Below are 27697 nucleotides of genomic sequence, written 5' to 3' on the forward strand. Positions count from 1 at the left end.
AGCAACTAGAATCAAGAGAGAATCAAAGAGAAAGCATCAAACCTCAAGTTTGAGCATTTCAAGCCTATTTTCATTCAATATTCATTTTGCTTTCAAGAACACATATTGTGCTAAATTGTATTCATCTTTGAGTGTTCTTTTATTTGTTCTAGAATTGTGCAAACAATCTACCTTGTGAGGATTTCCTTGTAAGTTTGCAAATTTGTATTGTTCTCTTTGGGAGAGAGTTTTCTCAAGAATTTGGGGTATAATTCTTGAGGGTTTGTAAGGTTACTCTTTGTCCTCAAAAGAAAGACAAATTAGTGAATTTGTGGAAAATCCTTAGTGTGGATAACTAAGGTAGTGGACGTAGACTTTGATTGAGAAAGTCGAACCACTCTAAATCGTTGTGTAAATCTTTTCAATTTTCTGCAAAAGCTTCCACCGAAATTTTAATTACCAATTCACCCCCCTCTTGGTCGATTCCGTCGATCGATTAACTCAACAATTGGTATCAGAGCCTAACTCATTTGAAGGTTTAATCACCTCTTGAGTCGATTCGGGAAGAGTTATATCGATAATCAAAGTCATCAATATGGCTACCAAATTTCATCGGGAGGTCCGCCTTGGTCTCCTCATCTCTGATATGGCCTCCATTTCGCGAGAATCGACACCGTTCATTGCAAAAAGGTCAAAAATCATTCAGCTTTCATTTTTTCGATCTATCGTTGTCCTCCGTCCGATCGTCTCGGTTTTCAGGTATGTTGTTCCTCACACTTTATTCTCATTTTTCACCGTTGGGATCTTCGAATGGAGCCCTCCAACGCCAAGATTGTCATCGGCCGAATGTGTAAGAATTCATTCACTCTTTGTTTGTATTTTTTCTCGATTTATTTGGCATTTGTTCAAAACTATATATATATATAGCCTAATATTTGATAAATGACTGAGAAAAAATTGTTGTTTCATTGATTGAAACAATGGGGAAAAACCCTGTTACAAACCATAACCCGAAAACCCTTACATTGTTTGGAAAACCCAAGAGAATTCCTCGTTATTTTCCAAAACCAAGACCATCCTCCTCTATTTATTTCCTTTCAGTTCCCCTCTAGTATCTTCTATTGAAAACCGAAAACTCCTCATTCTTTTCCATTACCAATCCCTCTAAATAATAATTTACTTCTTGTTTTGTGTTTATGTGCTTGGTGGAAATGATGGTGTCGTGACTTGTGAAAATGGTGTTGGTAGTGAATGATTTTGGAGCTGATAGGAGCAAGGCATAGGTGACTGGAGGTAGAAGGGGTACTGTGGAGCAGGGCATAGGTCTGTTCAGTTGGTGGTGCTTCACGTGGGGTACTGGAGATGGCAGGGCATGATGATTACTTGAATCGGGTCAGATCAAGTTGTCAGGTCGGATCGGGGCTCCAATCGGGTCTGGTTGGTGCTGATATAATTTAGGTCAGGTCTTGTATTTGTATTGGGCTGTTGAGTCACTGATTGGTGTTATAGTGGGCTACTGGGTTGACTTGTTGTAATAGGCTTTGAATGTAAAACCACTAATAAAATAAATATTAAATATTATTATTATTATTATTAATTATAATAATATAAAAAAGGGGACGAAAAATGAATGTTTACAGCTGCCCCTCTTTGCCCATTCTTATGTCAACAGGAATAGGGCAAAGACGAAGAGGCAATGTGTTTTTTGTCAGGTCAACTTCAAGGTTTGAAATATGATAAAGGATATGTTCCGCTGTCTCACAGGGAATATCAGATCTGAGGATGTTGATCTAAGGTGATGTTGATCCAACTCCTTATGTGATGGACTAGCGAAATGATGATGCTGATCCAACTCCTTATGTGATGGACTAGCGAAATGATGATGCTGATCCAACTCCTTATGTGATAGAAGAGCACAAGTCGGTGTTGTTCTAACGCCTTACGCGATGGAAACAATCTAACGTTCTTCTCATTATGAACTTCTTCTCCCTTATCAGATGAGTTATTCTCATTACGAACTCTCCACTGGAAAGGTTGATCCCTCGAGTGATGCGTTGCTGATTCAACTCCATATGTGATGAATCGAGCTAAGGTTGAACAAGTTCTACTCATTATGAACTTTTTTCCCTCATCGGATGAGTTCTTCTCATTATGAACTCTCCATTGGAAATGTTGATCCCTGAAGTGAGGTATTGTTGATTCAACTCCATATGTGATGAATCGAGCTAAGGTTGAATAAGTTCTTCTCATTATGAACTTCTTCTCCCTCATCGACTGAGTTCTTCTCATTATGAACTCTCCACTGGAAATGTTGACTGGCTCATTTTTTCTTTAAAGAGTTTTAAACCTGTAAAAAACTATCATATGTCAGTAATAATTGTGTTTGAAGTACCCGAAGGTATTGACCCAATGGTTCTTAATTTTGCTAAGATCCATTGCTTTCGATGGTAAAAATTATGGATTGATTCTTTGCTGAAATCGTGAAATGAAATTTGTTGGCTCTTTGAATTTCTTAATGTTGCAAATTGCTGAGTTTTTGTCTTTGTTGGGTCCATCCTAGAAACGATACTGCTCATTCTCATTGAAGTGGCCTAGAAAGTCAAGTTGGAATAAAGGCATAATTGAAAATGCTTCTTGGAATAAATCTTAAGAAAGACTCGTGCGACATCCCAAAAAAATGGTCCTAAGAAAGACTCAAACAATTCTTTAGAAAAATGATCCTAAGAAGGACAAAATAGTTTTTTCAAAATAGACTTTACAGATATCTTTTTGAGAAGGAAATCAAAATTTGTCATTTATATGAAATGATGAAATGTATGATGTAAAGATGCAAATTCATGTATGAATGCAAGTTTTCTTAATCTGTTGGAAATGGTTTCAAGGGCATTCTTCATTGCTAGAGCAGTCTTCATTCTTTTCTTGGTTTGGTTGTCTTCTTTCTTGTTGCACCAGAGTGTATTCTTGCGAATCTTGACTTGTGAATGGGTTCATCTTGCCCTAGTAAAAAAATTGTCCTTGGTAAATTTTTCTTCTTCAAAAAGATTCATTTACAGTTATCAAGAAACCCCTAAAATTAGGCTTAGCTTCTTTCAAAAATTCATTTAAAAACATCAAGAAACCCTTGAAAATCGGGTTTAGTTTCTAAAAATCTTTCGTTTTCAGTTATCATCAAGAAACCCCTAAAAATTAGGCTTAGTTTCCTTTAAAAATTATTTGGAGATAATCATCAAGAAACCCCTGGAAATTAGGCTTAGTTTCTAAAAACTCGTTTGAAAACATCCCGCCTGAAGGTCTTATGGATGGCCCAAAGTACTTATTATCTTGCTCGAAAAACTTATAGATGGCCTGAAAGACTTACTCATCATGCTCGAAAGACTTACTGATGGCCTGAATGACTTATGCTGATTTGAAGTGTGTGAATCGAGCAATAGGAAATGTTAACCCCTCTGGTGGGGCGTTGCTATTTCGAAGTGTTGTAAATCGAGCAAAGGAAATATTGAAAACATCCTGCCCAAAGGTCTTATGGATGACCCGAAGGACTTAAGCTGATTCAAAATATTGTGAATCGAGCAAATGAAATGTTGAAAACATCTGGCCCGAATGTCTTATGGATGGCCCAAAGGACTTACACATCATGCTCGAAAGACTTACTGATGGCCCGAATGACTTACACATCATGCTCGAAAGACTTACTGATGGTCCGAATGACTTACACATCATGCTTGAAAGGCTTACTCATTAAGAAACCCTTGAAAATCAAGCTTAGTTTCTTAGTTATCAAGGAACCCCTAAAGATTAGGCTTAATTTCCTTTTAAAAACTTATTAAAAATCAACATCAAGAAACCCCTAAAAAATTATACTTAGTTTCTAAAAATTCATTTGAAAACATCAAGAAATCCCTAAAAATTAGGCTTAATTTCTTTGAAATTCATTTGAAAACATTAAGAAACCTCTAAAATTAGGCTTAGTTTCTTTCAAATTCATTTGAAAACATCGAGAAACCCCTGAAAATTAGGCTTAGTTTCTAAAATCTTTTGTTTCGAACGAAACTATCTCAAGCGAGATAACATTTTCTGTTTTGAGTGAAAGAACCCCAAGCGATATAAATTTTGGTTTTAAGAAAAAACAATCTTAAGTGAAATGAATATTCTTGTTTCAGGTAAAAACTATCTCAAGTGAGATGAATCTTGTTTTAAGAAAAATAATCTCTAGTGAAACGAAATTTCTTGTTTTGAGTAAAAAATGTCTCAAGCGAGACAAAGTATGTTTTAAGGGAAACAGATTCAAAGATTTTGTGTTTCAAGAGAAACTGTCTCAAATGAGATAAAACTTTGTTTCATGAGAAACCGTCTCAAGGGATACGGAATTTATTTTGAGTAAAAATTGTCTCAAGTAAGACAAAATTCATTTTTTTAATGAAAATTGTCTCCAACAAGACAAAAAATTTTCTTTGGAAAACTATCTCATATGAGATCAATTTTGTTTTACATATTTCAAAATTTTAGGGGAATGTCTCAAGTGAAACGATGATTGTTTTGAGAGAAATTGTCTCAAGCGAGACAAAATTTGGTTCAAGTAAAAGAACTTTGAAATTTGTGTTCCGAAGAAAAATATCTCAAGTGAGATGAAATTTATTTTAAAATAAAAATGTCTCAAGTGAGACAAAATTTATTTTTAAGAAAAATAACTTTGAAATTTGTGTTTCGAAGGAAAATGTCTCAAGTGAGACGAAATTTGTTTTAAGAGAAAAAATGTCTCAAGTGAGATAAAATTTGTTTCGAAAAAAAACACCCAACTAGACAGAGAGTCTGCTTGTTCATGCACGTTGAGGAAATGTCTTCAGAATATCTGAACGTTCACTTCAAGAAGTTAAATCTTCGAAGATGCCCCAACATTCATCATTTCTTGCTTCAGCACCGATTCTAAGCATGAGCTTTGTATCTGAGATCCACATTTCAACTACCAAGATCCACACTAGAGAGATTGTCTTGTTTGAAAAACATTTTTCTTCTTCTTTTATTTTCAAAAGTCTGAAAATATCAATTAAAATAGTTTTGAAAAATGTTTACTCAAAGATTTTGAAAAAAAATATTGCCCCTTTCTAGGTTTCACAATTGACACAAATCATAAAACAAGAGTTCATTAGATATCAAAGAATTAATTACACTTTTAATCCTTCAATAAATTATAGCTATTTAACAAGTGTCAAGATCAATGTTATCTTTGAGGTATGGTTGAGTAAGGAAAAGATAAAACGTCTCAGGTTATTGTCTTTGGTCTAAGGTATGGTGTTCTCATTTATTTGATGTTCACAAATCTGATGGAGTAGCTTCTATGCTCGTCTACTGGAAGTATTCTCCAACTTCCAGCCCTCATGATCACCTTCAGTTTGTGTGATGCCTTATTAAGGGATTTACGATTGCCTTCTACGCCACAACTGCACCATCTTTATATTTGAGCCGTTTTTTCAGGTTTTCAACTCGAATCCTCCTTTGGTTTCAAGACGTTATTCAAAATTTACGTCTTGAACCCCCTTTGTTATTTTTTATCATGCATTAAATATTTTAGAAAATCTTTTTTGTAAATAAAAGATTAATCCTGATGCGCAGGATGAAATCTGAAGATAGTCTATTCTGTTTAGAAATCCAAGTATGTTTAGAAGTGACTTTTAAGGCACATAATGTAGGATATGGTTCATGGTTATGAAATAAAGGAATAAAAGGCCTAAAATAAGTGTTTAAGGGTTATTGAACCAATGATCAATTCATTCTGATGCATTCAATCTTGTCTTGCTTGATTTGAATCTGCTCATATGAGTCTTTTATTTTCTCTGGATGTTCTATGATCTTCAGGTGAACTAATTCTAATATGATTGTGCTTGATCAATCTTATAGTTTGAAACTTGATGCTTCCTTCGGCTCGAATGAGTCTTTGCATGTGCTTATTGTCATCATTTTTCTTTGTTTCTCTTTGCTTTTTTCTTTGTTTTTCTTTGCTCTTTTTTTTTTGCTTTTTCTTCTTTGCTATTTTTCTTTGTTTTTATCCTCGCCTTGATTTGATCTTCGCACTTTGCATTTATTTCACCTTTCGGTGTCTTATGTGGATTACTGATCTTTGTTCATGCGAGCATATTTCCTTCACCTTGCCCCCAGTGTGGAGAGTGATCCTTGGTTAGGGTAGAATTAGAAAAAAATATCATTCAGACTAAAATGGGGACACAAGGGATATATTTTCTCCTTTTGTGAAGGGATAATGAAAGAAATTCTTTCATCGTTTCATACACAGAAGTCCCAGCAGAAGAGGTATCCTCAGGGGATAGATTTCAGGATTAATTTTATTCACATGAAAACAATGTAATTAATGCATGATAGAATTATTAATTTCTTTTTTCTTCTTACTTTTGGCATGTCTCACTATTCAGGCTCCCTTTCAGAAAATTGATGCGAGATGCCCCAAGTTGTGTCTCATTGAGGTTCATGTTCCAGTGAACATCTTGTACTCAATACATTTAGGTTTTATTGGTAAAATATATTGGTTTTGCGTCTAGAAAGAAGATGGTGTGACTTTATTGGTTCAACGAAAGGTATGGGTATAACTTTATTTGTGTATCGAAAAGATAAAGGCAATGTTTCAAGGTCTCAAAGAGAGGGAATGTCAAAATTTGGTTCTTTGGCAGTGACCATGAATTATTTCTGGTAAATAACCAAAAGATTTTATTTTGGTATTTTAGACGGGATAAGAAAGGTCAAATCTTGCCATATGTCAAAAATCCATAATTCTTAAAGAATTAAGAGAATCCATAATTCATTTGATATTCGAAGAACTAAAGATTAAAACTCGTTCAATTATTCAACCTTAGAAGGTAGCATAAGTTCAATCATCAAAAGATTTAAGATATTTAAGCAAATATTAAAGACAGAACAAAAATGAGTTCAAACCAAACAATGCTCTTAATGTCATTGCAAAAATATCTCTTGGTAGATGCAAAGATCTCTTCTTGATTAGAATGCCCTACCATTCTTCGACTGTCCATGCCCCTGAATCAATCAAATTATGGATCTTGCGCTTCAGTGCCCCATCATTCTCAATGAGGTACCTTGATCTTCAGATGATGATATTGTCACATCCATATCTTTCAATTCTTTTCTAGGAACGAATGAGGTGACTTCATCTCACCTCAAAACCCTTATCATAAGATTCTCTGTGAGTTACTCTTGGGACCTGTGATTAATGCATGTTGGGATGCAATGTATATCATGCAATGTACGATGTATAGATACTAATGCAAATATGCTCATGCAAAGATGCAAAGACGCTCATGCAAATACAAAGATGCAAAATGGGAATGTAAAATGAAAAATGTAAATATAAAAAAAGAATTGATTCCAAATTAATTGTCATAAAACAACTTCCAAAGAACACACAATGTCTCAATACACTAAGGCAGATGGAAACTACAAATCACGTCCTATTGTTCAACTTATTCAATTTGGTCGAATATACAAGGAAACAATCTTCTTTATCCTTGGTCGGATGAAAAATTCCAACACTTCGACTTCTTTTCCATGAATGCACTTGTTGAGCGACCATATGCGATTGACATCATCCATTATCTCGTGTTGGTTATCGTTATCGTTTGATGACTTAGAACATATTACTTCTTTTCGGCTAGTTGTATCAACATCGTCGTAGCACCCTTTAAAAGCTTGTTTTGCTGCATCATTTGAGCTTCATGTATTCCAGCTTGACGTAGCTCTTCAGTTGTTTACTAGAGCACCCTTCTGGACCATTGATGTATTTTTACATTTCTATTCTATCTTTTCGAGTGACATTGTCATATTGAAAGCTTTATAATGCGACTATTAACTCGGGAATCAATACCTTCTATGACATGATATGTATGAACATGTGTTAATTTCAAGGTAATTATCTTATAACAACTTTCAAATAACTCACAACGCCCCAATATATCAAAGTAGATAAAAATATTTGCCCCTTCGTGTGACGTTGTTGTTTTAAAAGCCTTCTAATTTTGATAATTACCTCGGGTATTAACAACATGTTTATGCACAAATAAAGCAACATGACAAGGAAAATATGGTAGCAAAAATAATAATCAAAGAGAGGAAAATATTAAATTCAATTGGTAAATTAACCATAAAATAAAGTGAATAAAACACACAGAGTAAATTAAAGCCCTAACCACATAATTTGTAGTTCTCATGCATTTATTCAAAAATAATCTATCGAAAAAATTAAAAGACGAAGGTTAGAGTTCATTTCTCCTTTGTGTACACTTATTTGGGTACCTATGGACAGAGTTTTAGCATGGTCTTAGATTAGATGAGTTTCTACAGTTTACTATATACAGAGTTTTTGGTTCTATGAGTAAAGGTACTCAAATTGTCCTTGTCAGTGCCCCTTTAGGCGAGCCATACCCTCAATCCTCACCCATTATACGCTTAAACGGATCGATTTCAATTCGATAGGGCACATTTCCCTATGCCTGACACGGAGAATAAATCCTCACGAATACATAGGGCATATGAACCCCGGAAGCTACTTGCTAGGTTTGACACGGAGAATAAATTCTCATGAAGACATCGCTTTAACTCCCACTTAAAAAGAAGAGCTCAGGTACATAGCTTATGTTATGTAATGCATGTGTTGTGTGTGAGAAGAAATTATCACCTTTGACAAACAACCACAAAAAATGAACTAAAGTAAATCCAAGACTTTACTATCTGAAAATCAATAAAATACACACATTAGTATACAAAGATATAAAATTAAATAACAATTGAAAGGAATCAAAGAAATCGTAAATTAAATAAAACCTAATTCTCAATTTCTAACTATAGAGATAATATATAATCGATTTAGGGCTTGACCCACTAGGTCCCCAGCTGAGTCGCCAATCTGTCGACATCGTTTTTCGCCCGGGCGGGGGAAAACTCATTACGACTTGGGGGTTTTCTTTGAAAAGATTTTGAAATCTTTTGGAGTCTCCATCGACCTTTTGGGTTAGGTAGTCGAATACCTAAAAATTTTCTTTTAAAAGAGTTTTTAAGAAAACATTATTTTAAAAGATAAACCAGTCTACGTGTAACCAAAAATTCATTTTTTTGTAATAAGAAAAGGGTTCGGGGATCGATTACGTGTGGGGAAGGATAAGCACCCCCACAACGCCAAAAAATTTGGTACCCCATCGATTATAAATTGTCTATAATAGTGGAAATCTAAGAATTCGAATATAAATTTAAGTTACGATCCTATTATTTCAAATTCAATCATGAAATTTTTATTTAACGGAAAATTTTAAGACAAAATAGAAAATATTCCAATATTTCCAATCGAAGAGAAAATAATCCCTAAAATACATTAGGACAAATATTTCTCTTTCCAACTGAAATAAAAGAAATATAACAATTTCTCCCAAGAATTTGAAATTAAAATAATTTGATTCGACCAAATAAAAAGCAATTAATCCAAATTACAAATTTAATTAGAAAATATAAGGGATGTTCAATTATTTAAAAATATCGAAACATAATCCCTAATAAAATTAGGTGAATTGTCACGATAAGTTTAAATAAGCGAATATTTCATTTTCCCTTCAAACTTGATTAATTTTAGCATCTCGATTTTTAGGTTCTTCTAGTAGGGTATCAATTTATTTTAAAATATCAAAATAGGACATCTAGTTACTTTAAGACGGTATTTTCTTAATATTTTAAAATAAATAAATATTACCTTTAATCTAATTATGAATCAATTGAGTTATGCTTATGAGGTTTTCATATATATTCGAAATGTCTAGACCTATATGCACAAAAAAATTTACATGGCAAAAGCTAAAAATTAAAAAATACAAATTAGGAACAAATAAATAGATATTAAAGCAAAGATATTTAAATAAATACATATGTATGGTACATATACATAAAATACATGAGAATATGAAATATACACATATATTAAAATACAAGGACCAAAATGCAACAAATAAGAAAAGTAGTACCAAATCAAGAATAAATAGTGACTAAAATAAAATAACATACAAACAAGTGTCAAAATTAGAAATAAATAAAACATGAAATATGACATATCAGTGACTAAATTAAAACAAATGTAAAAACAGAATTTCAGAATCAGATGATAAAATAAATGAGGAAATGGTGGCTAAATTAAAATAAATACAAACAAAGTGTCATAAATAAAATAAAATGAAATACAGAAATGACCAAAATAAAATAAAACCTAATATGGAGCTGAAACAAAAAAAAAACTGAATCTAGTGACATAAACATAAAACATGCAAAAAATGCAGGGACTAGAATGAAAATAACATAAGAATATATAACAGGCATAAAAATAGGAAAATAACAAAAACAGTTCCTACGGGTGATCACTTTGCAAAACACGTAGAATATTAGGGGACTTAAGGTGCAATTCCCCTTTCATTTTTTATAAATATCAACATTTTTCTCTTTTTTATTTTTTTTTATTTTTTTCATTTTAATTTGGTTTTAGAGAGAGAAGGTAACCCCTTTCTCTAGAAAATCGGTGAGAGACTAGTTACTTACCACCCGCCGGTAGGGGTGTTCAAATAACCGAATTAATTCGGTTAACCGACAAAATCGAATTAGTTCAGTTAATTCGGTTCGGTTACCGAATTAGTTCGGTCGGTTAACGGTTAAGAAAATTTTTAGAATTCGGTTAACGATTAATTCGGTTCGAATTCGGTTAATTAACCGAATTAACCGAAATTAAATTTTAAATATTAAATATATTATATATAACATATGATCTCAGCCGAAACCATTTAAAACCCAATTAATAATTTAAGATCTAATAACTTTTAAACCTAAATCAATATTAATTAATTAAAAAATTATATAAATTTTTTATTTTATAATTATATATTATTTAAATTAATTGTAAACTGTTTTTTTAATTAAATATTAAATATATTATATATAACATATAGGCTAAGCCCAAACCATTTAAAACTCAATTAATAATTTAAGATCCAATAACTTTTAAATATAAATCAATATTAATTAATTAAAAAATTTATCTGAAATTTTTATTTTATAATTATATATTATTTAAATTAATTATAATTTTTTTAATTAAAAAACATTTAATTTTTATATAAATTAGAAAATTTTAAATTTTTTTTGTTAATTCAAAAATTAACCGAATTAACCGAAATTTATTTGGTTCGGTTAATATGTTTGAAAAAAAGTTTGGTTCGGTTAACGGTTAAAGAAAAAAAAAAGTTTGGTTAATTCGGTTATGGTTAATTCGGTTCGGTTCGGTTTTAACCGAATTAACAGCCCTACCCGCTGGTTGCCGTCGGTGGCCAATGGCCATCAAATTTTACCTGGAAGTCCGCCTTGGTCTCTCTATCTCCGATCTGGCCTCCATTTCACGAGAATCGACACCGTTCGTCGCAAAAAGGTCGAAAATCGTTCAGATTTCCTTTCTCCGATCTGCCGTCGTTCTTCGTCCAATCGTCTCGCTTTTCATGTATGTTGTTCCTCACACTTTCTTCTCACTTTTTACAGTTGGAATCTTCGAATGGAGCCCTCCAACACCGTGATTTTCGTCGGCTGAATGTGTAAGAATTCCTTCACTCTTTATTTGTATAATTTTTCGGTTTATTTGGCATTTAGTTCAAAACCCATGTTATTTGATAAATGACTGAGAAAAAATTGTTGTTTCATTGCTTGAAACAATGGGGGAAAACCCCTGTTACAAACCATAACCTGAAAACCCTTACATTGTTTGGAAAACCCGAGAGCATTCCTCGTTATTTTTCAAAACCGAGACCCTCCTCCTCTGTTTTTTTTCCTTTCGGTTCCCCTCCAATATCCTCAGTTGAAAACTAAAAACTCTCCCTTCTTTCCCATTACCAATCCCTCTAAATAATAATCTGCTTCTTGTTTTGTGTTGATGTGCTTGGTGGCAATGATGGTGACGTGACTTGTGGAAACGGTGTTGGCAATGAATGATTTTGGAGCTGTCAAGCGTAGGTCATAGGTCTGCTCAATTGGTGGTGCTTCACATGGGGTACTGGAGATGGCAGGGCATGATGATAACTTGAATCGGGTCGAGTCAAGTTAAGGTTCCAATCGGGTCGGGTTGGTGCTGATGTAATATGGGTCAGGTCTTGTATTTGTGTTAGGTTGTTGAGTCGCTGATTGGACTTATAGTGGGCTGCTGGGTTGACTTTTGTAATGAGCTTCGAATATAAAGCCTCTAATAAAATAATAATTAAATATTATTATTATTATTATTATTAATTATAATAATATAAAAACTGGAAGAAAAACGAATGTCTACAACCTGGCAGTGGAGTTGTTGGCCGGAGAAAGGAAGGTGAAGGGAAGCGGAGGATTTGAGAGCGTAAGGGAAAGAGAAGGCGTTTGGACTGGAACCGCAACGCAGCATTTGGTGGTAGAGAGTCAGAGCTTGAAGGTATTGGCATTGCTTTGCCAACTCTCTTAACTGGGTGTTCCATGGAATCCAAGTCATAGGAAGCAAAAACAAAAGAAGGAAACGGCGGCGAATGCTGCTTTTACCCTTTTTTAGTTGGGGGAGAGAAGAAAGAGAGTAGTAAAACGCTGCGTGGAGAGTGATGGACACGTAATTCTGTGCGATTGGACTTAATCTCGGGCGTAAAATAAAAAATGTGCGCCGCGTGGCAGGGAATTCAAGAAGAAGATAATGGATTATATCTAATCAGAAAGAATCCAAAAAAAAAAGGAGCTAAAAGGAGCGGCAATGGAAGCCATGCAACTTTCGACCGTCGCAGCCGGCAAATTCTCGGCGACTTCGGGTTCCTTTCCAGCCAACCGGTGCTTCTACAACAGTCCGAGAAACTCAACTAAACTTGGGAGTTCATGGAGTACTTGTTCCAGCAATTACGCTTCCTTTTCTTGCAGGAATTACTTCACTGTAAGTAAAAGGAACTCTACAGTTTTAAAGCTAAGAAATAAGCTGCCTTCTCTCTTTCAATTTCTAGAGTTTTTTTTCTCTCTTTTTGGTTTGGATGGCAGAGAGAGATATGGGGGTGGATAAATTCCAAGACGGTTACTTTCAGGAGAGAAACGCGAGGAGTTGTGAGAGCTGAAATGTTTGGTCAGCTGACGAGTGGCCTCGAAGCTGCTTGGACCAAACTTAAAGGAGAAGGTTTGCCCCCTCGAAAGCTAGAGCATAAAAGACAAACGTTTTAATCATTAAAAAAAGATTTCTTTTTATTGTATTTCAGAGGTTTTGACAAAGGAGAATATTGTGGAGCCAATGCGTGACATTAGGAGAGCCCTTTTGGAAGCAGATGTAAGTGACTGAGTTGTGTTCTGGAAAATTCTTGGGGGTTTTTCTTCGATTTTCATTTTGTAGCGAACGTATTAATAACACGTGTTTGGTGTCTTTCCGTAGGTGAGTCTTCCTGTTGTTAGACGGTTTGTCCAATCTGTAAGTGACCAGGCTGTTGGAGTTGGTCTTATTCGAGGGGTGAAGCCGGATCAACAATTGGTTAAGGTATGATCTTTCTATCAACAAAACCAACTTTGCTAAGGAATCCTCTAAGAAAGGCTTTTATGAATTCGCTTTACGTGTTTGGTTGAGCAGGATCTTGCATTCATTCTTGTTTAAAAAAAAACAAGATCTGTCTTATTGTTTCTGATTTTTAATTTATACAAACCACACATGTCTTCCTTGGTTGTAGATTGTACATGATGAGTTAGTGAAATTGATGGGAGGAGAGGTTTCTGAACTGGTGTTCTCAAAATCTGCCCCCACTGTTATATTATTGGCTGGTCTGCAGGGAGTTGGGAAGACAACCGTTTGTGCGAAGTTAGCTAATTATCTTAAGAAACAGGTTCCATTTGTATTATCACGTATAAAATTTTTTAGCATGTTTGGTTAACCTTCAATTGACAGTGGAGCATAATGTTGACTACAGGGTAAGAGTTGCATGCTTATTGCTGGAGATGTGTATAGACCTGCTGCCATCGACCAACTTGTTATTCTGGGTGAACAGGTATAGGACTTCATTGTCAATAAAATTTTTATCCCTTTAGTTTTATATCATTTTGTTAATCACTTCTTTCAAATCCGGATTTCAGAGAAGATATTCTGATCACTAAGTCAAATATGCATGCTGTTAGCTCTAGAGTCTATAGTGGCACTTTTACCTCCAGTTGTGCTTGCCTTGTAAGGTGAAAGCACCGTGTTTTACATTCTCTTAGCACCAAGATGAGGGAATGCAGACTTGAATTTCTTGTTGGAGATGTCAGTTTGCACATATAACCAATTACTATTCACTAAGACAGAGCAAACGAAACAAAAGTAGCTATAATAGAAGCTTTCTAGCATAAAGTTTATATTGTTAAAGGTTTTCTGACTGATTTTCAATTGAAGTGGAATTATTTTTGGTTTCAAATGAGTTAAAATTACCAGACTTTTGAGGGATGAGATAATGCATGTAAACAATTTTCAATCCTGTTTCATATTTCTCCTTATTGCTTTGCCTCTTGAGTCTTTGCCATTTCTAACTGGTAAAGTGTTGATTGGCTGTCACAATTATATTTACCCATCTGTTAGGTTGTTTCTCTTTAACCAAAAAGATTCTCATACTATGTTGAAGCTTGTGACAGGTGGGAGTTCCTGTTTATACATCGGGAACTGAGGTAAAGCCATCTGAAATAGCAAAGCAAGGTTTAGAAGAGGCCAAAAAGAAGAAGATAGATGTAGTGATAATGGATACTGCTGGACGGCTCCAGGTAATATCATTAGCATCTATCTTGAAATTTTTAGTGACCTAACTGGTGCAACATCCTCAGGTTAATCATTCATGCAAATTCCTTTCTTGTGTTGAACAGATAGATAAAGGAATGATGGATGAGTTGAAAGAAGTGAAGAAAGTGTTGAATCCCACAGAAGTTTTGCTGGTTGTGGATGCAATGACTGGTCAAGAGGCTGCTGGTACTCAATCAAGACTTCAAACTTTCTCTTCCAATAATCCCACTGTCTTTTTCTCATTCATTCTTCAGTGTTTTTTGTTCTATAAAATTTTGTTTTTCATATTATGTATTGTTAAGCAGTGCTATCCTGTGGTTAGTTAAATATTGGTTTTCCTGTCGCTTTATATTGAAGTTGGGTCTCTCCACTCGTTGGAAGTTGGTTTTGGTTTAACATTGTGTCAAAACTAGGTGTTGTTATGTTGTTCCTGCCTAACCCCAGATTGATGACCCTGGGTGAGGTTGTCGACCTTGTCTAAGCCTAGTCTTAACATATATTACACATAGGGTATTGGATAATTTCTTTCTGAATAATACATTGTGTTCATTTCAGTACTTACATTTATAGAGCATGCATTTTATTCAAGCAGACCTGCAGCTGTTGATTGGCTAGATGTTCTACTTAAAATTCCCGGTTGCTGGAGAATTCACATGCAAATGACCTTGGGAGTTTTGTAGTTGATGTTCACTCATTTGGACACGTTTGATTGTCCACATCTGTGTATCTATTTACCTGCTTAATTTGGCTATTGTCAAGATCATGACTGTGGCTAGACCATGATGTACTTCTCTTCACATTCTTTTTGAATTCACAGCCTTGGTCACAACATTCAATGTTGAGATAGGGATTACTGGTGCCATTTTAACAAAGCTAGATGGAGATTCTAGAGGTGGTGCAGCTTTGAGTGTTAAAGAGGTTTGTCATACTATTTTCTTTGGTTTTCTTCACTTGGAGTGTATGACTTTATGTGATAGACCCTCTTCCTTGGGGAAATATTTGATATTTAAGCACCTGGAAATAGTGGTCAATGATGTATGTTCTATATTATGGAATGTTATAGGTGTCTGGGAAGCCAATCAAGCTTGTAGGACGTGGAGAGCGCATGGAGGACCTTGAACCTTTCTATCCAGATCGTATGGCTGGACGTATCTTGGGAATGGGAGACGTTCTCTCATTTGTTGAGAAGGCACAAGAAGTTGTAAGTTCTAATAAATTTCATCCCATATTTATTTAAGTAAAACACATCAAGATGAGTTTTGTAAATCAAAATGTCTGTTCAGATGCGCCAAGAAGATGCTGAAGAGTTGCAAAAGAAGATAATGAGTGCAAAGTTTGACTTTAATGATTTCCTAAAGCAGACTCGTGCAGTTGCTCGGATGGGTTCCATGACTCGTGTTATTGGTATGATCCCTGGCATGGGAAAGGTAAGAAAGCTGGGATTCCTTATTCTTTCTTAGTTGTTGTTATGTTTGAAATTTTATGCAACCTTCTTGGTCCGTTGAGCTTACTGTTACTGCTAGAAAAGTAGTCTTGTGTATCTCAGTCCATTATTAAAATTTCTTCGAAAGTTTCCAGTCGATGGACTGTGAGAAGAAACTAATTTGATGTCCTATTTGTTTCCAAACAGGTCACCCCAGCCCAAGTTCGAGAAGCAGAGAAGAATTTGAAATTAATGGAGTCAATGATTGAAGCTATGACACCAGGTCTCTTTATTTTAGCTGCATTTACTGTGGCACTTTTGAAGGAGAAAACATGACCTGACATATCTCCGTCTTTTAAATTTTATTTGGTTAAGCTTGATCTAGCTTCTTTTACGATTAAATGGTATTGCACCATTAGACATGGCCCCATTTTTCTGAAATAATGAAGCCATATTGCTATATACTTGTGTTTAACTAGTACATACTGTTGGTTTCTGAGTCTGATAGGAGGATATAGACTACGAACAGTTGAGTATCCATGGAAAGAGATATTGTTCTAGTTCCTTTATCAGACTCATTTGAAATTAGCAACTTTATGTGGACCATGTCTGTTTCCCTTTTCATGGATGTTTCCTTGAAGTGTTGGACTAGACGGCCTATTTAACCATGTACTTCTTGCTTTTTCCAAATGGCATAAATCAGTGTGGCATCTTAACGTTTTACCTCAACGAAGTTGTTTCTGCAACTTATTATATGCATATTTAGGAATCAGCATTGATGATTAAATGGTGGCAGTAAGAAAACAGCTTACAAGTATCGTTGAATATGCCTGTTCTTACTTCAAAACACATTCTCTTGATTTATTTTTCTTATTTATTTGCAGAGGAAAGGGAGAAGCCGGAGTTATTAGCCGAGTCTCCTCAAAGGAGGAAAAGAGTTGCTCAAGATTCTGGTAAAACAGAGCAGCAGGTATGAATTGCTGGTGGTTTTAGGCTTTTAAGATTTCGACTTCTTCTAGATGGGATAATATTATCTGCTGTCAATAACAGGTGAGTCAACTTGTTGCTCAACTCTTCCAAATGCGTGTTCGCATGAAGAACTTGATGGGTATCATGGAGGGTGGATCTATTCCAACACTGAGCAATCTTGAGGATGCAATGAAAGCTGAACAAAAGGTGACTCGGTACATGCATACTTATTCGGACAGTTTCGTGCACCTATAAGCTCTGAAGAACTTGTATGACAATTCAAATGATTTTAAGAAAGATTTATTCTGCAATGATTGATGTTTTCGTTGTTTCTTCCAATGCATTAGGCCCCTCCTGGTACTGCAAGAAGAAAGAGGAGAGCAGAATCAAGAAGGCAGTTTGCAGACTCAGCATCAACAAGGCCAAGTCCGCGTGGTTTTGGTTCAACGAACTAGGAGTCTGAAGAACATCAGGACTCATCATTATCTACTTCCTGATTAAACCGAGTTTCCGAGCTGTCCTAAGAGCTATGAAAACTCGTTGCGCTTTGATCATTAGTGAGAAATTCATGGGTGATATATACTTGTTTGTTAATGACTTTTAAGATCAGATATGATCCATATTGAACAAAAACAATTTTCATGGAAATCTAAACTATGTTATCATTGTTCTTGATTGAAATCAAACCATTTGAGGTTTCAATTAGCTTTTAGTTTTTTATTGAAGGTTCAAAATCATACTTGTTATGGTTAACCTTATCATTATAGTTTCAGTTAAACCCGACAAAAAACAGGGACAGTTGAGAACAAAATAGAAAGTAGTTCAACACCCGACAAAACTCTGATTACAAGGATCTTGGTTATTGACACGTGCCTTTGACATATTTTTCTATTCATATGAAATCCCAACCCTATATCAGTTTTTCATTTTACCCTGTTCTTTCAATCAAAAAGGGAGATTTACTGGTTTAATAAAAATGGAAGATGAATTTTCTGATGCCGAATGTGGAACGTTTCCGGCTGCTGATGTTAATGCCGAGCTGAATCCCGGTCATGACAAGGACTTCAAGGAGGTTTGCTTGTCAAGTGAGATCAGTACTTCTCGAGATATCAAGGTAAATATATATATATTGAAAACGAAAATGAACTTTCTTCTTAGAATCTTTTCTGGTTTTGGGGTATGGATATTAAATCAAATTTAAGTGTAAAAACATAATTCAAGGCTTCCCAAAGTCCCTAAGGTCTAGATATTATTTTCATGTCAAAGCAAAACTGGCATCAATTCTTGCTAACTCCGACTGATTTATTACAAACTTGGAAATTAAGGGAGGAGCTGAGCCACCACAAAAGAAAGAGGGAAGGAAGAACTCCATGCAGACGCTGAAAACAGCCGTGTTAATTTCGGCTGCGGTGGTGGCGGTGGCTGGAGTAGTCATTGTCATAACCAAGAAACTTAAAGAGAAATGAACGTATATTTATATATATACATGTTGGTTGCAGGATGATGCAGCTAACCAAAAGAGTGATAAAATCTAGCAAATTCAATCATTTTTTTTCCTGATCTCAAGTTTATTTGTTTTAGAGTTTCTTGTAAGTTTGTAACTATCATTGTTTTGCCCATTGGGGATTTTCCTTATTCCACTCATACTAAAACATTGATTCAGAACTTCCTTCTGTTGCCACTTAAATTTGTATGCTTCGAACTTTTTCTGTATTAAGGGAACAAACTCCCAAATACATTTGGACCAGTAAACATATATAATTTCCACAAATCAGAGACGTTGAAAAACATAAAATTTGGATATATTAAGCATCTAATACATAAACTAGTTCCCCATGCAATACATACGGATGAGTCCAGAAGGCAAACTTGATGATATAGCCTTATAAAAAAAATTAATCTAGGGATCAAAGCGGAAGGGTTTCAGTTTCCATCCTGTCCAGCCTTCTGATAAGGACTGGAAGAAATGTTTGAGGCTTCTCACGCAGTTGATCCACCATTGACCATCCATCCCATACATTTTGGCTATGAAACTGAAATTGTTTTCCGGGAAATAGCTGTTCACATCCTTCACCATTGGGTTCTGGATTACCCCATCCCTCAAGGCTCTGTCCAGCTTTGTAGTATTCTCCCTGGTGGAATGCATCCATGCCTTCCACATATCCATGATGAACAACTCGTCTTCTCTTTCATTTAACTCCTTTTTAGCACGGCTTATACTTTCATCATGCGTCGTTTAAAATAGCAGGTTCTGTTGAGAACTTGTTCAAGTTCTGTGGCACCCTTGCAGCTAAGTCCTGCAACTTCTTTCGGAAGAAACTGATAGCTTTCTGTCAATAACCCATCATCAATCCCTTCTTCTTCTGTTTCTTCTTCCCCACGTCATCCATCTTTCCATCATAGTGCTCCAAAACACGACAAAAATCATCAATGAAACTAGGGAAGTAATCGGCTATCTTCACCTTCAGATCAACCATTGATATATTTCCTGTGCCATAATGGTGAAGGCATCGCAGCAACATCAGATAATCCTCCAAACTGGTTTCCTTCCTAACTTTTTCACAAAACCTTAACGCTCTATCCAGGCGATCTTTTTCGTTGTGTGCATTATATTTCCAAGGGAGAAAGGCCTCTTCCTTTTTCTGCACTCCGTTTTGATTCCATTGATTCCAACTTAACGGAATGGCTTCTCCTTCTTTGAGAATCGTTGGTGACATGGGGGCAACAAATGTTAGGTTTATTTTATTTTTGGTCTTCTTTCAAATGAGGCTTTTATATAGTTTGGATGCTTTAAAGAGAGTGGCGTTTACTTATTCAAGGAATAGGGTAAATCCGTAAATGTTGAGTTTAACTTGGGATAAGTTAATACTAAAAATTAATAATGAGTTATCCCCCACCCACAACTCTTTTTTTAAAAAAATTGAATAAGAAAAATTATTTGATGCACTATCCGTGTAAAATATAGTTTATACAATCGCGTCTATTTTGATACTATAATACATAAAATCATACATTTTAAACCCTGAATTTCAACATCTAAATTTAACCTTAACTCCTAAAATAATGCATTCAATAAACATAAAATACAAAATAATTTTGATCATGAATAATTAGATACAAAACTGCGGAGTTTTGTAACTGTCGTAAACCCAAGTAAGACAATAAGGTGTTTTGGGGGTTTTTAATTTTTGTTAAGGATAAAGGGTTCCTCTCCCTCAATTTCAACAGTTGCTAAGGATAATTGATTTATAATGTGTTTATGAAATCTTTTTTTTGTGGTGAAATTTAAGTGATTTCATGTATGATTTTTGTTATAGCTTATCTTTGTCAACAACTTTTTAAGATATCTAATGAAGTTTATCTTATTTTTGCCACGCTTGCGTATCATCTTAATGAGTACAAGTCATTGTGAAGCTCATACTTTTGATCAAAGTCACAGCTCGTACACTTGTTCTAAGCATCGATATTCGAAATCTGTCATTAGCTCAAACTCTTTGTATATGCAGAATCTTGCAACCATCAACATCGTAAATCAAGCGTGTGCTCGTTCCGGCTACAAAATTTATGAGAGTGATTATCAGATCCCAGATGTTCTTGAAAATGCTTGCTTATAAAGATTTAACTCAATATCATGCAGGGTTTGCTTAAAGCACAAAATGAAGGAGAGGAGAAACAGGCACTGACATAAGTAAACGAACATTAGGCAAACCATACCATCCAATAAACAACAAAACAATCAATCTTTTACAATCAAGGCCTAAAACCCACTTTAGAGCCCCACTTCCCAAATTAGAAAAAAATGGTTCTTCAAGATAACATTATTACAAGAACAGCTTGAGAATAGGTCACATACTAACTATGTGGAAATGCTAAATTCTACTATATCGGACAACAAATAGGAAATTGTATAAATCTATTTTCATTGCAATCACTACACATTATCTTCTTCTGTTCCTTATTTAAAACTTTGCACCTCCCGTTGCAATTTTTGCACATCACAAATCTCACCCCTCCACAACCTTTATACTCGGGACTGCAATGGGAATCCCTTCGAACAAAATTTCTAGTTTGCCTTCCTCTTCTAACTTCACAATCTCTTCCACTCCCCCAATCAACATTCCTTTAACAAATACTAGCGGAACTTTCACTTCTTTTGCGCCTTTTAGCTTTCTCAACTCTTCCTTAAACCCCGAATACATCGATAGATCCCGCTTGAACATTTGGATTTGCTATGATTCAATGATGCATCGAATTGTGTTGCATCCCTCAAAGGTCTTTCTGATCCTTCCAATGTTGTGGTGTAGACCACAACTGTATTTTCTCAAGCTGCAGGGTATTTTGGCTCAAAATCTTAAAGAAGGGCCTTTGAGTTTTGAGATTTCTTTGATTTTTGGGTTTCAGGTTCTGGCGAAATTATCATCTTGATATGTTCCTCTACTTCATACAACTATGTTGGTAATGCTCAATCCCACATTGAGTGGGAAATAAATTGGGATTGGGTATTTAAGGTTTACATTCTTCACTCCCTTGGTGAGTGATAGAGAACAAGGGGTCGTCGTAATCCGTTTGCCCATCTTGTCTCAACTTGTGCTCGTGGTCGAGGTCATGGCTCGTGGCTTATGGCAATACGTACGTGTCTTCAACACGTCCGCGCTGATTCTATCTTTTTAGAGAAAATTCGTAAGGAATTTTTCTCTGAAATGTCAAATGAAAAAATGTGAAAGAATATGTCTGATATTTATAGGCTCAAATGGTCTGTTCGAATTTTAAATTTGCAGAGAGTAACAATAATTTTATTAGTTGTATTGATTTGTGAAATTAAAATTCAAACAGTCAGTTTTTAAAATTAAAGTCTGTAAAACGTTAGATGAACCTAGACAATATTCAAGCTATGCTCAGGATGTTTTATTGAGCTATTACAAGTGTAATGCAAGAGTTACATAGCTTTAATGTAAGAGTTACAGAGTTTTATTGCATGAGTTACAAACTATTGGATTTATATCCACGAACCTAGACAAAATTGAGGCCAAGTTTATTCGTTTGTATAACAGCTTCAAACAATGAATTAATGCAAAAATAAAATCAGCTTTTATATCTTATCTAACACCCCAACCCGTATCCCAACCCAGATACAAGTCAGAGATATTACATTGACTTTTAAAACACAACTCATTACAAATAATAGTAAAATACTTGAACTTATATTACGAAAAATACAATAATATACATATGGTAATATAAGTTTACCAAAATATTCAGAGCATACACAACTTAACTCTTTAATTACATGCCAACATCCATTTTCATAATAAATATAACCTACTGATTAAGTTGCTTCTGATCTGATAGTTGCAGGAGTAATGTTGTCTAGCTGCTTAACCTCGATCGTCTACTTTATCGGATCCTACGTGTGAAACACTCACATGCTAAGTCATCGACTTAGTGAGGCAATATAATAATATAATATCAATAAATATAAAGTAATTGCCAAAATGAGATGGGTTGTAGTAATAAGATGTATGTAAACAATGCAATAACCAAAACCATGTTTCTTACACATATACTTATCAAATTCACATTCATAAGTTCACCTTAGTAAGTTCATTAGCCCATGGTACCATACAGAGAACCTAAGGTATGTGAGTATTGTGAGGTTGTGCACTATGCTGTCACCACAGCTCATATAATTGCACCTAAGTGCCACGTAGAATTGCACCGGAGTACCGCGTAGAATTGCACCGTAGTGCCATATAATAATGTCCAGAAATACCACATATCATTCCTTAAGAATCATATACATATGCCAAGGATCAAGTATGTGTCTCACCAGACCTCACACATGTTCCAAAGAATACATATATGTCCCGAAGGACCACATATCATTCCTTAAGAATCATATACATATGCCAATGATCAAGTATGTGTCTCGCCATACTTCACACATGTTCCAAAGAATACATATATGTCCCGAAAGACCACATAGACCCTCTACCCTTGGCATGCCAACTATACCTATAGTTCTCATTTACATAACATGGGCTTTCACAATTTATCTAATTAATATCACGTAGACATATTATTTCCATACCTTTATCATATAACTCATATAACTTTTTCTTTCATATTCATGTCCCATAATGCATATGGTATGGATTCATGTCATATATCATCATATGAACTACGATCATGTATCAAAATATTGAATCTAGACTTATCACAAGTCTAGAACTGAATAAAATACATATTCATGCTATGCATATGCACTCACCTAGATTTCTTTGTCTTTCCCTCGATTGATCCTACTTGTCGATGGTTCCGGAACTCGATTAGGCTCAATATCTACATAAGCAAAATTTTCAAGATGATTATCATATGCCTAAGTCTTGAAATTAACCTCTAATAGCCTACCAATTTAAGGAATTGATAGTTTAGTCTCTTCTTTCTTTTCTCTTTTTTTATATGGGGGAATCGGTTCCCCCCTGGGGGTATCGATTCCCTCTAGCATTTTAAAAATTCATATTCGTTTGAGGGGGTATCGATTCCCCTTGAATGGGTATCGATTCCCCTAGCCCAGAAATCCTATTTTGAGCTCGAAATTCACTTCATTTCAGCTTAAACCTTTATATTTTACTTCCTTTAATATTCCTAACTTCCATACACATATTTAAACTCATTTCTATTCCATAATCACTTCTTTAAACCCAAAATTCCATCATTTACATGGCATTCAAGAATCACACTAAATTTTCAAGGTGTTCTAATTCCAATTCTAACACTTCATATCCCTTAATTAACTTGATGACAAGTCAAATCTCACTTCCAATTCTTATTATGAACTCTAATCTAAGATTTCACTTTTCTACTTCTTTTCTTTAATTCTTCATATGCTTCTCCTCTTGAGGTTTTAAAATAATTTAAACTTCCTTTAAGCTTAGCTATTGCCTAATGGTCATGAATCAACCATAAATTCATCAAGAAATTCACTAACAAGAAAATCTTACCTTAGCTTGGGTCTCACGTATGAAGAAGAAGAAAGAAGAAGATGACTCTGGAAGCTTGTTTTAATTTCATATACATCCACGTGGTTAATATAATACTAACCCCAAATTATATTGCTATAAAAAGACCATTTTGTCCTTCTAATCTTCCTTCTTTATAATTCAATCCTACACAAAATAACTCAAATAAGTCATTGAACTCTTCCATCATTCTACTTAAATCACCAAATGCTGAAACTTTACAAATTAATCACTAACCTGGCATGGAGGATGTTACAATCTATGTTGGGGAAAAATACCCCTTCATCCAACCTATAAATAGAGAGTTCATTTTCACTCTCAACTCAATCAATTCACTCTCAAATAATTCTCTCAAAGCTTTCACAACTACTAAGAGGTTTCCGACAATCTAAGGAGCAATACCATCGGAAGTCCACTCCAATTTCGGGTGTACATAACTTGGAACGACAATGTCAACCTCGGGGGACGATCCTCCTATTAGAGCGATTACACATCGGGTGAATTTGTTTATAAGGAAGTGGTTCTACCATGACACGGTTAAGGGTTTTGAATTTTTCCTTTAAATTTATTATTCCCAGTCAGTGCTAACGGTGTGATTTTGCAGTCTATATTTCCAATAATTTAGAAACGAATTACTCTCGATATACCGCAAAATGTCGACACAACTTAGCAAGTTGATTCCATATTTATCAATGCTCGATGCGCTCAATGGAAACAATTATCAAAGGCGGTCCCAACGCATACCAATGTCTACGGTGAAAAATAATTTTAGTCAAATATCTTTTAAGTCTAACTTGGTTGAATCTGGTGTGCCTCATGGTCTAAGTTCAAAAAGACCGAAAAAATGGGTTTTAGAACAAATATGAAACCACATAAAAGCACCAACTTCAAGAATCCAGCCAAGACCAAATCTGACGGAATGACCTTAAAGTGTTATGTCTACGGTCAAGCCAGTTGCAAGGCGTACCAATGTCAACATTGTTCAGACTACCAGAACGGGAACAAACCACATCTGAGCATGGCGGAGGACAATGCTAGAGATGTTATAATCGCGATGGTTTTCGAAGTCAATCTGGTGGATAACATTTCTGAATGGATCATGGAAATTGATGCATCCCAATATTTCTATTCAAGGAAAGATTCTTCACTATGTTCAAGGATTGGAACGACGGTGAACATGTGTGCATGGGGAACTCTAACAGCTTTGAAGTTCTAGGCAAAGTCAAGGTTTTACTTGAGCTGACATTTGGTAAAACTTTAGCACTTAATAATGTCCTTATGTACCTCCCCTGCGTAGAAATATAATAAGGGTGGACTTTTGAATAAGGAAAGAATTAAGTTAGTTTTTAAGGAAGATAAACTTGTACTCTCCCGTAATAGTGATTATATTGGAAAAGGTTTTCTGAACGAGGGTTTATTTGTCATAGAAATTCAACTTAATGAAAATAAAGCTACCACTTCTGCTTATATGATTAAATATGTTGATATGTGGCATGCTAGATTAGGACATGTTAAGATTCATGCTTTAAAGAAATTAATGAAAATGAAGGTTCTGCCTAAACCAAACTTAACTAGCTTTGACAAATGTGAAATTTGTATAGAAGCCAAGCATTTTAAACCTCACTTTAATACTATTTCTAAGAGAAAGACTGAATTGTTAAAACTTGTTCATATTGATCTGGCAGATTTAGAAACACGAAAATTAAAGGAGGAAACAATATTATGTGACCTTTGTAGATGATTACTCAATATACACAAAGGTTTATCTCATTAGGACTAAAGACGAGGTTGAAAATTTCTTTCTTATTTATAAGGAATAATTGAGAATCAGTTAGATAAGAGAATCAAAGGACTTAGATCTAATAAAGGTGGTGAATACAAATAAAATTTCTTAAAGATGTGTCAAAAGAATGATATAATTCACGAAACTTTCGCTCCTTATTTTCCTCAACAGAATAGTATAGCCGAAAGGAAAAATAGAACTTTAAAAGAGATGATGAACTAATTATTGATAAGTTATGGGTTCTCTGAAAACATGTGGGAGGAAGTCATTCTATCGGCAAATCAATTTTAAACCGAGTACCTCATAAGAACTTAGATTCCACTCCATACGAACTGTGGAAAGGATATACACCAAATTTGCAATACCTTAAAGTGTAGGGGTGTCTGGCTAAAGTAGGACTTCCAGAATTCAAGAAGTCCACCATTGGACCTAAGACCGTGATGATGTGTTTATTGGGTATGCAACAAACATTGTCGCATATAGATTCATGTTCTTGCAAAACCATTCTATTTGTGATTCAAGAGATGTTATTTTCTTAGAAGATTCTTTTCCTTTAAAGAAACCTAAAATGAATGAAGAAACACAAATAGAAAACATTTCATTCACTTCTTCTAGTGTACTTGCTAGGTTTACTCAATAAATTGAATTCAAACCTAGAAGAAGCAAAAGGCAAATAACTGAAACCTTTTTTGGACTAGATTTCATAACTTCATTTATTTCTAAAATAAATTATTTAGACACCTTATCTGAACTGATAGCTCGAGTCTTTCTAATAGATGAGGATCCAAAGACTTACGATGACTCTATGAGGTTGATCGACATTAGTTTCTGGAAAGAGGTGATTAAGGACGAACTAGATTCGATAATGTCTAATCATACTTGGGAATTGGTAGACTTGCCTAGAGGATTCAAACCGATCAGCAACAAGTGATTCTTCTGGAAGAAAATCAGACCAAATGGTTTGATCTAGCAGTACAAGGCAAGGCTAGTTGTCAAAGGGTTCACTCAAAAGTTTGGTTTATACTTCTTTAATACTTACTCTACCATGACAAAAATCTCAATGATCCGTGCATTATTTGCACTAGCCTCCATTCACAAATTACAAGTACATTAAATAGATGTAAAGATTACTTTCCTAATGGAAAAATCTAGACGATGAGATCTATATGGAGCAACCGCCAGATTTTGAGACATTTGGTATGGAAGGTACAGTGTGAAGGCTTAAAAAGTCTCTTTACGACCTTAAGCAAGCTCTGAAACAGTGGTATGAGAAATTTCATATAATTATCCTTAGTTTTGGTTTTGTTGTGAATGGTTTAGACACATGCGTGTATTCGAGGATGTTTGGTGCTGATTGTGTCATCATAAGTTTATATGTTGATGATATGCTATTTTCAGTACAAACATTGAGTCCATTAACAAAACAAAAAGTATTTTATCCACTAAGTTTGAGATGATTGATATGGGAGAAGTTGATATGATCTTGGGAGTCAAAGTAACAAAAACTGAAAAGTGATTTTCTTTAAATCAAATGCACTACATTGAGAAAGTGATAAAGAAATATGATAGCTTTGATGTCATCACTATTCGAACACCTTATGACTCTAGCATACATATCTTAAAGAATAAAGGGAGTAGTGTTTCCCAAATCAAATATGCTAAGATAATCGGAAGTCTTATGTTCTTAATGAACTATACTCGACATGATATTT

General features: G+C 34.8%; 2 protein-coding genes and 1 pseudogene across 3 annotated transcripts; 2 read left to right on the forward strand and 1 right to left on the reverse strand.

The window, feature by feature from the left end:
* Positions 1 to 12523, reverse strand: part of LOC120171239 — a 52635-nt pseudogene extending 40112 nt beyond the window's left edge.
* Positions 12524 to 12741: 218 nt separating this feature from the next.
* On the forward strand, positions 12742 to 17865 carry LOC120171230 (signal recognition particle 54 kDa protein, chloroplastic-like). The gene is made up of 15 exons (XM_039178969.1): positions 12742 to 12946; positions 13048 to 13180; positions 13260 to 13327; positions 13430 to 13531; positions 13719 to 13871; positions 13956 to 14033; positions 14650 to 14775; positions 14875 to 14977; positions 15609 to 15709; positions 15855 to 15992; positions 16075 to 16218; positions 16422 to 16497; positions 17099 to 17184; positions 17265 to 17390; positions 17531 to 17865. The coding sequence occupies exons 1-15, from the start codon at positions 12773 to 12775 to the stop codon at positions 17636 to 17638; spliced, it is 1716 nt and encodes a 571-aa protein (XP_039034900.1). The 5' UTR covers positions 12742 to 12772; the 3' UTR covers positions 17639 to 17865.
* Positions 17866 to 18130: 265 nt separating this feature from the next.
* On the forward strand, positions 18131 to 18651 carry LOC120171229. Of its 2 annotated transcripts, none has more exons than XM_039178968.1 (2): positions 18131 to 18297; positions 18450 to 18651. In XM_039178968.1, the coding sequence occupies exons 1-2, from the start codon at positions 18160 to 18162 to the stop codon at positions 18564 to 18566; spliced, it is 255 nt and encodes an 84-aa protein (XP_039034899.1). In that variant the 5' UTR covers positions 18131 to 18159; the 3' UTR covers positions 18567 to 18651. The 2 variants fall into 2 exon arrangements, with proteins under 2 accessions (XP_039034899.1, XP_039034898.1); XM_039178967.1 differs by having other exon boundaries at positions 18132 to 18297; positions 18509 to 18651.
* Positions 18652 to 27697: the final 9046 nt, after the last annotated feature.

The sequence above is a fragment of the Hibiscus syriacus genome, unplaced genomic scaffold (assembly GCF_006381635.1).
Source record: "Hibiscus syriacus cultivar Baekdansim isolate YM2019G1 unplaced genomic scaffold, ASM638163v2 tig00111817_pilon, whole genome shotgun sequence".
Lineage (NCBI taxonomy): Eukaryota > Viridiplantae > Streptophyta > Magnoliopsida > Malvales > Malvaceae > Hibiscus > Hibiscus syriacus.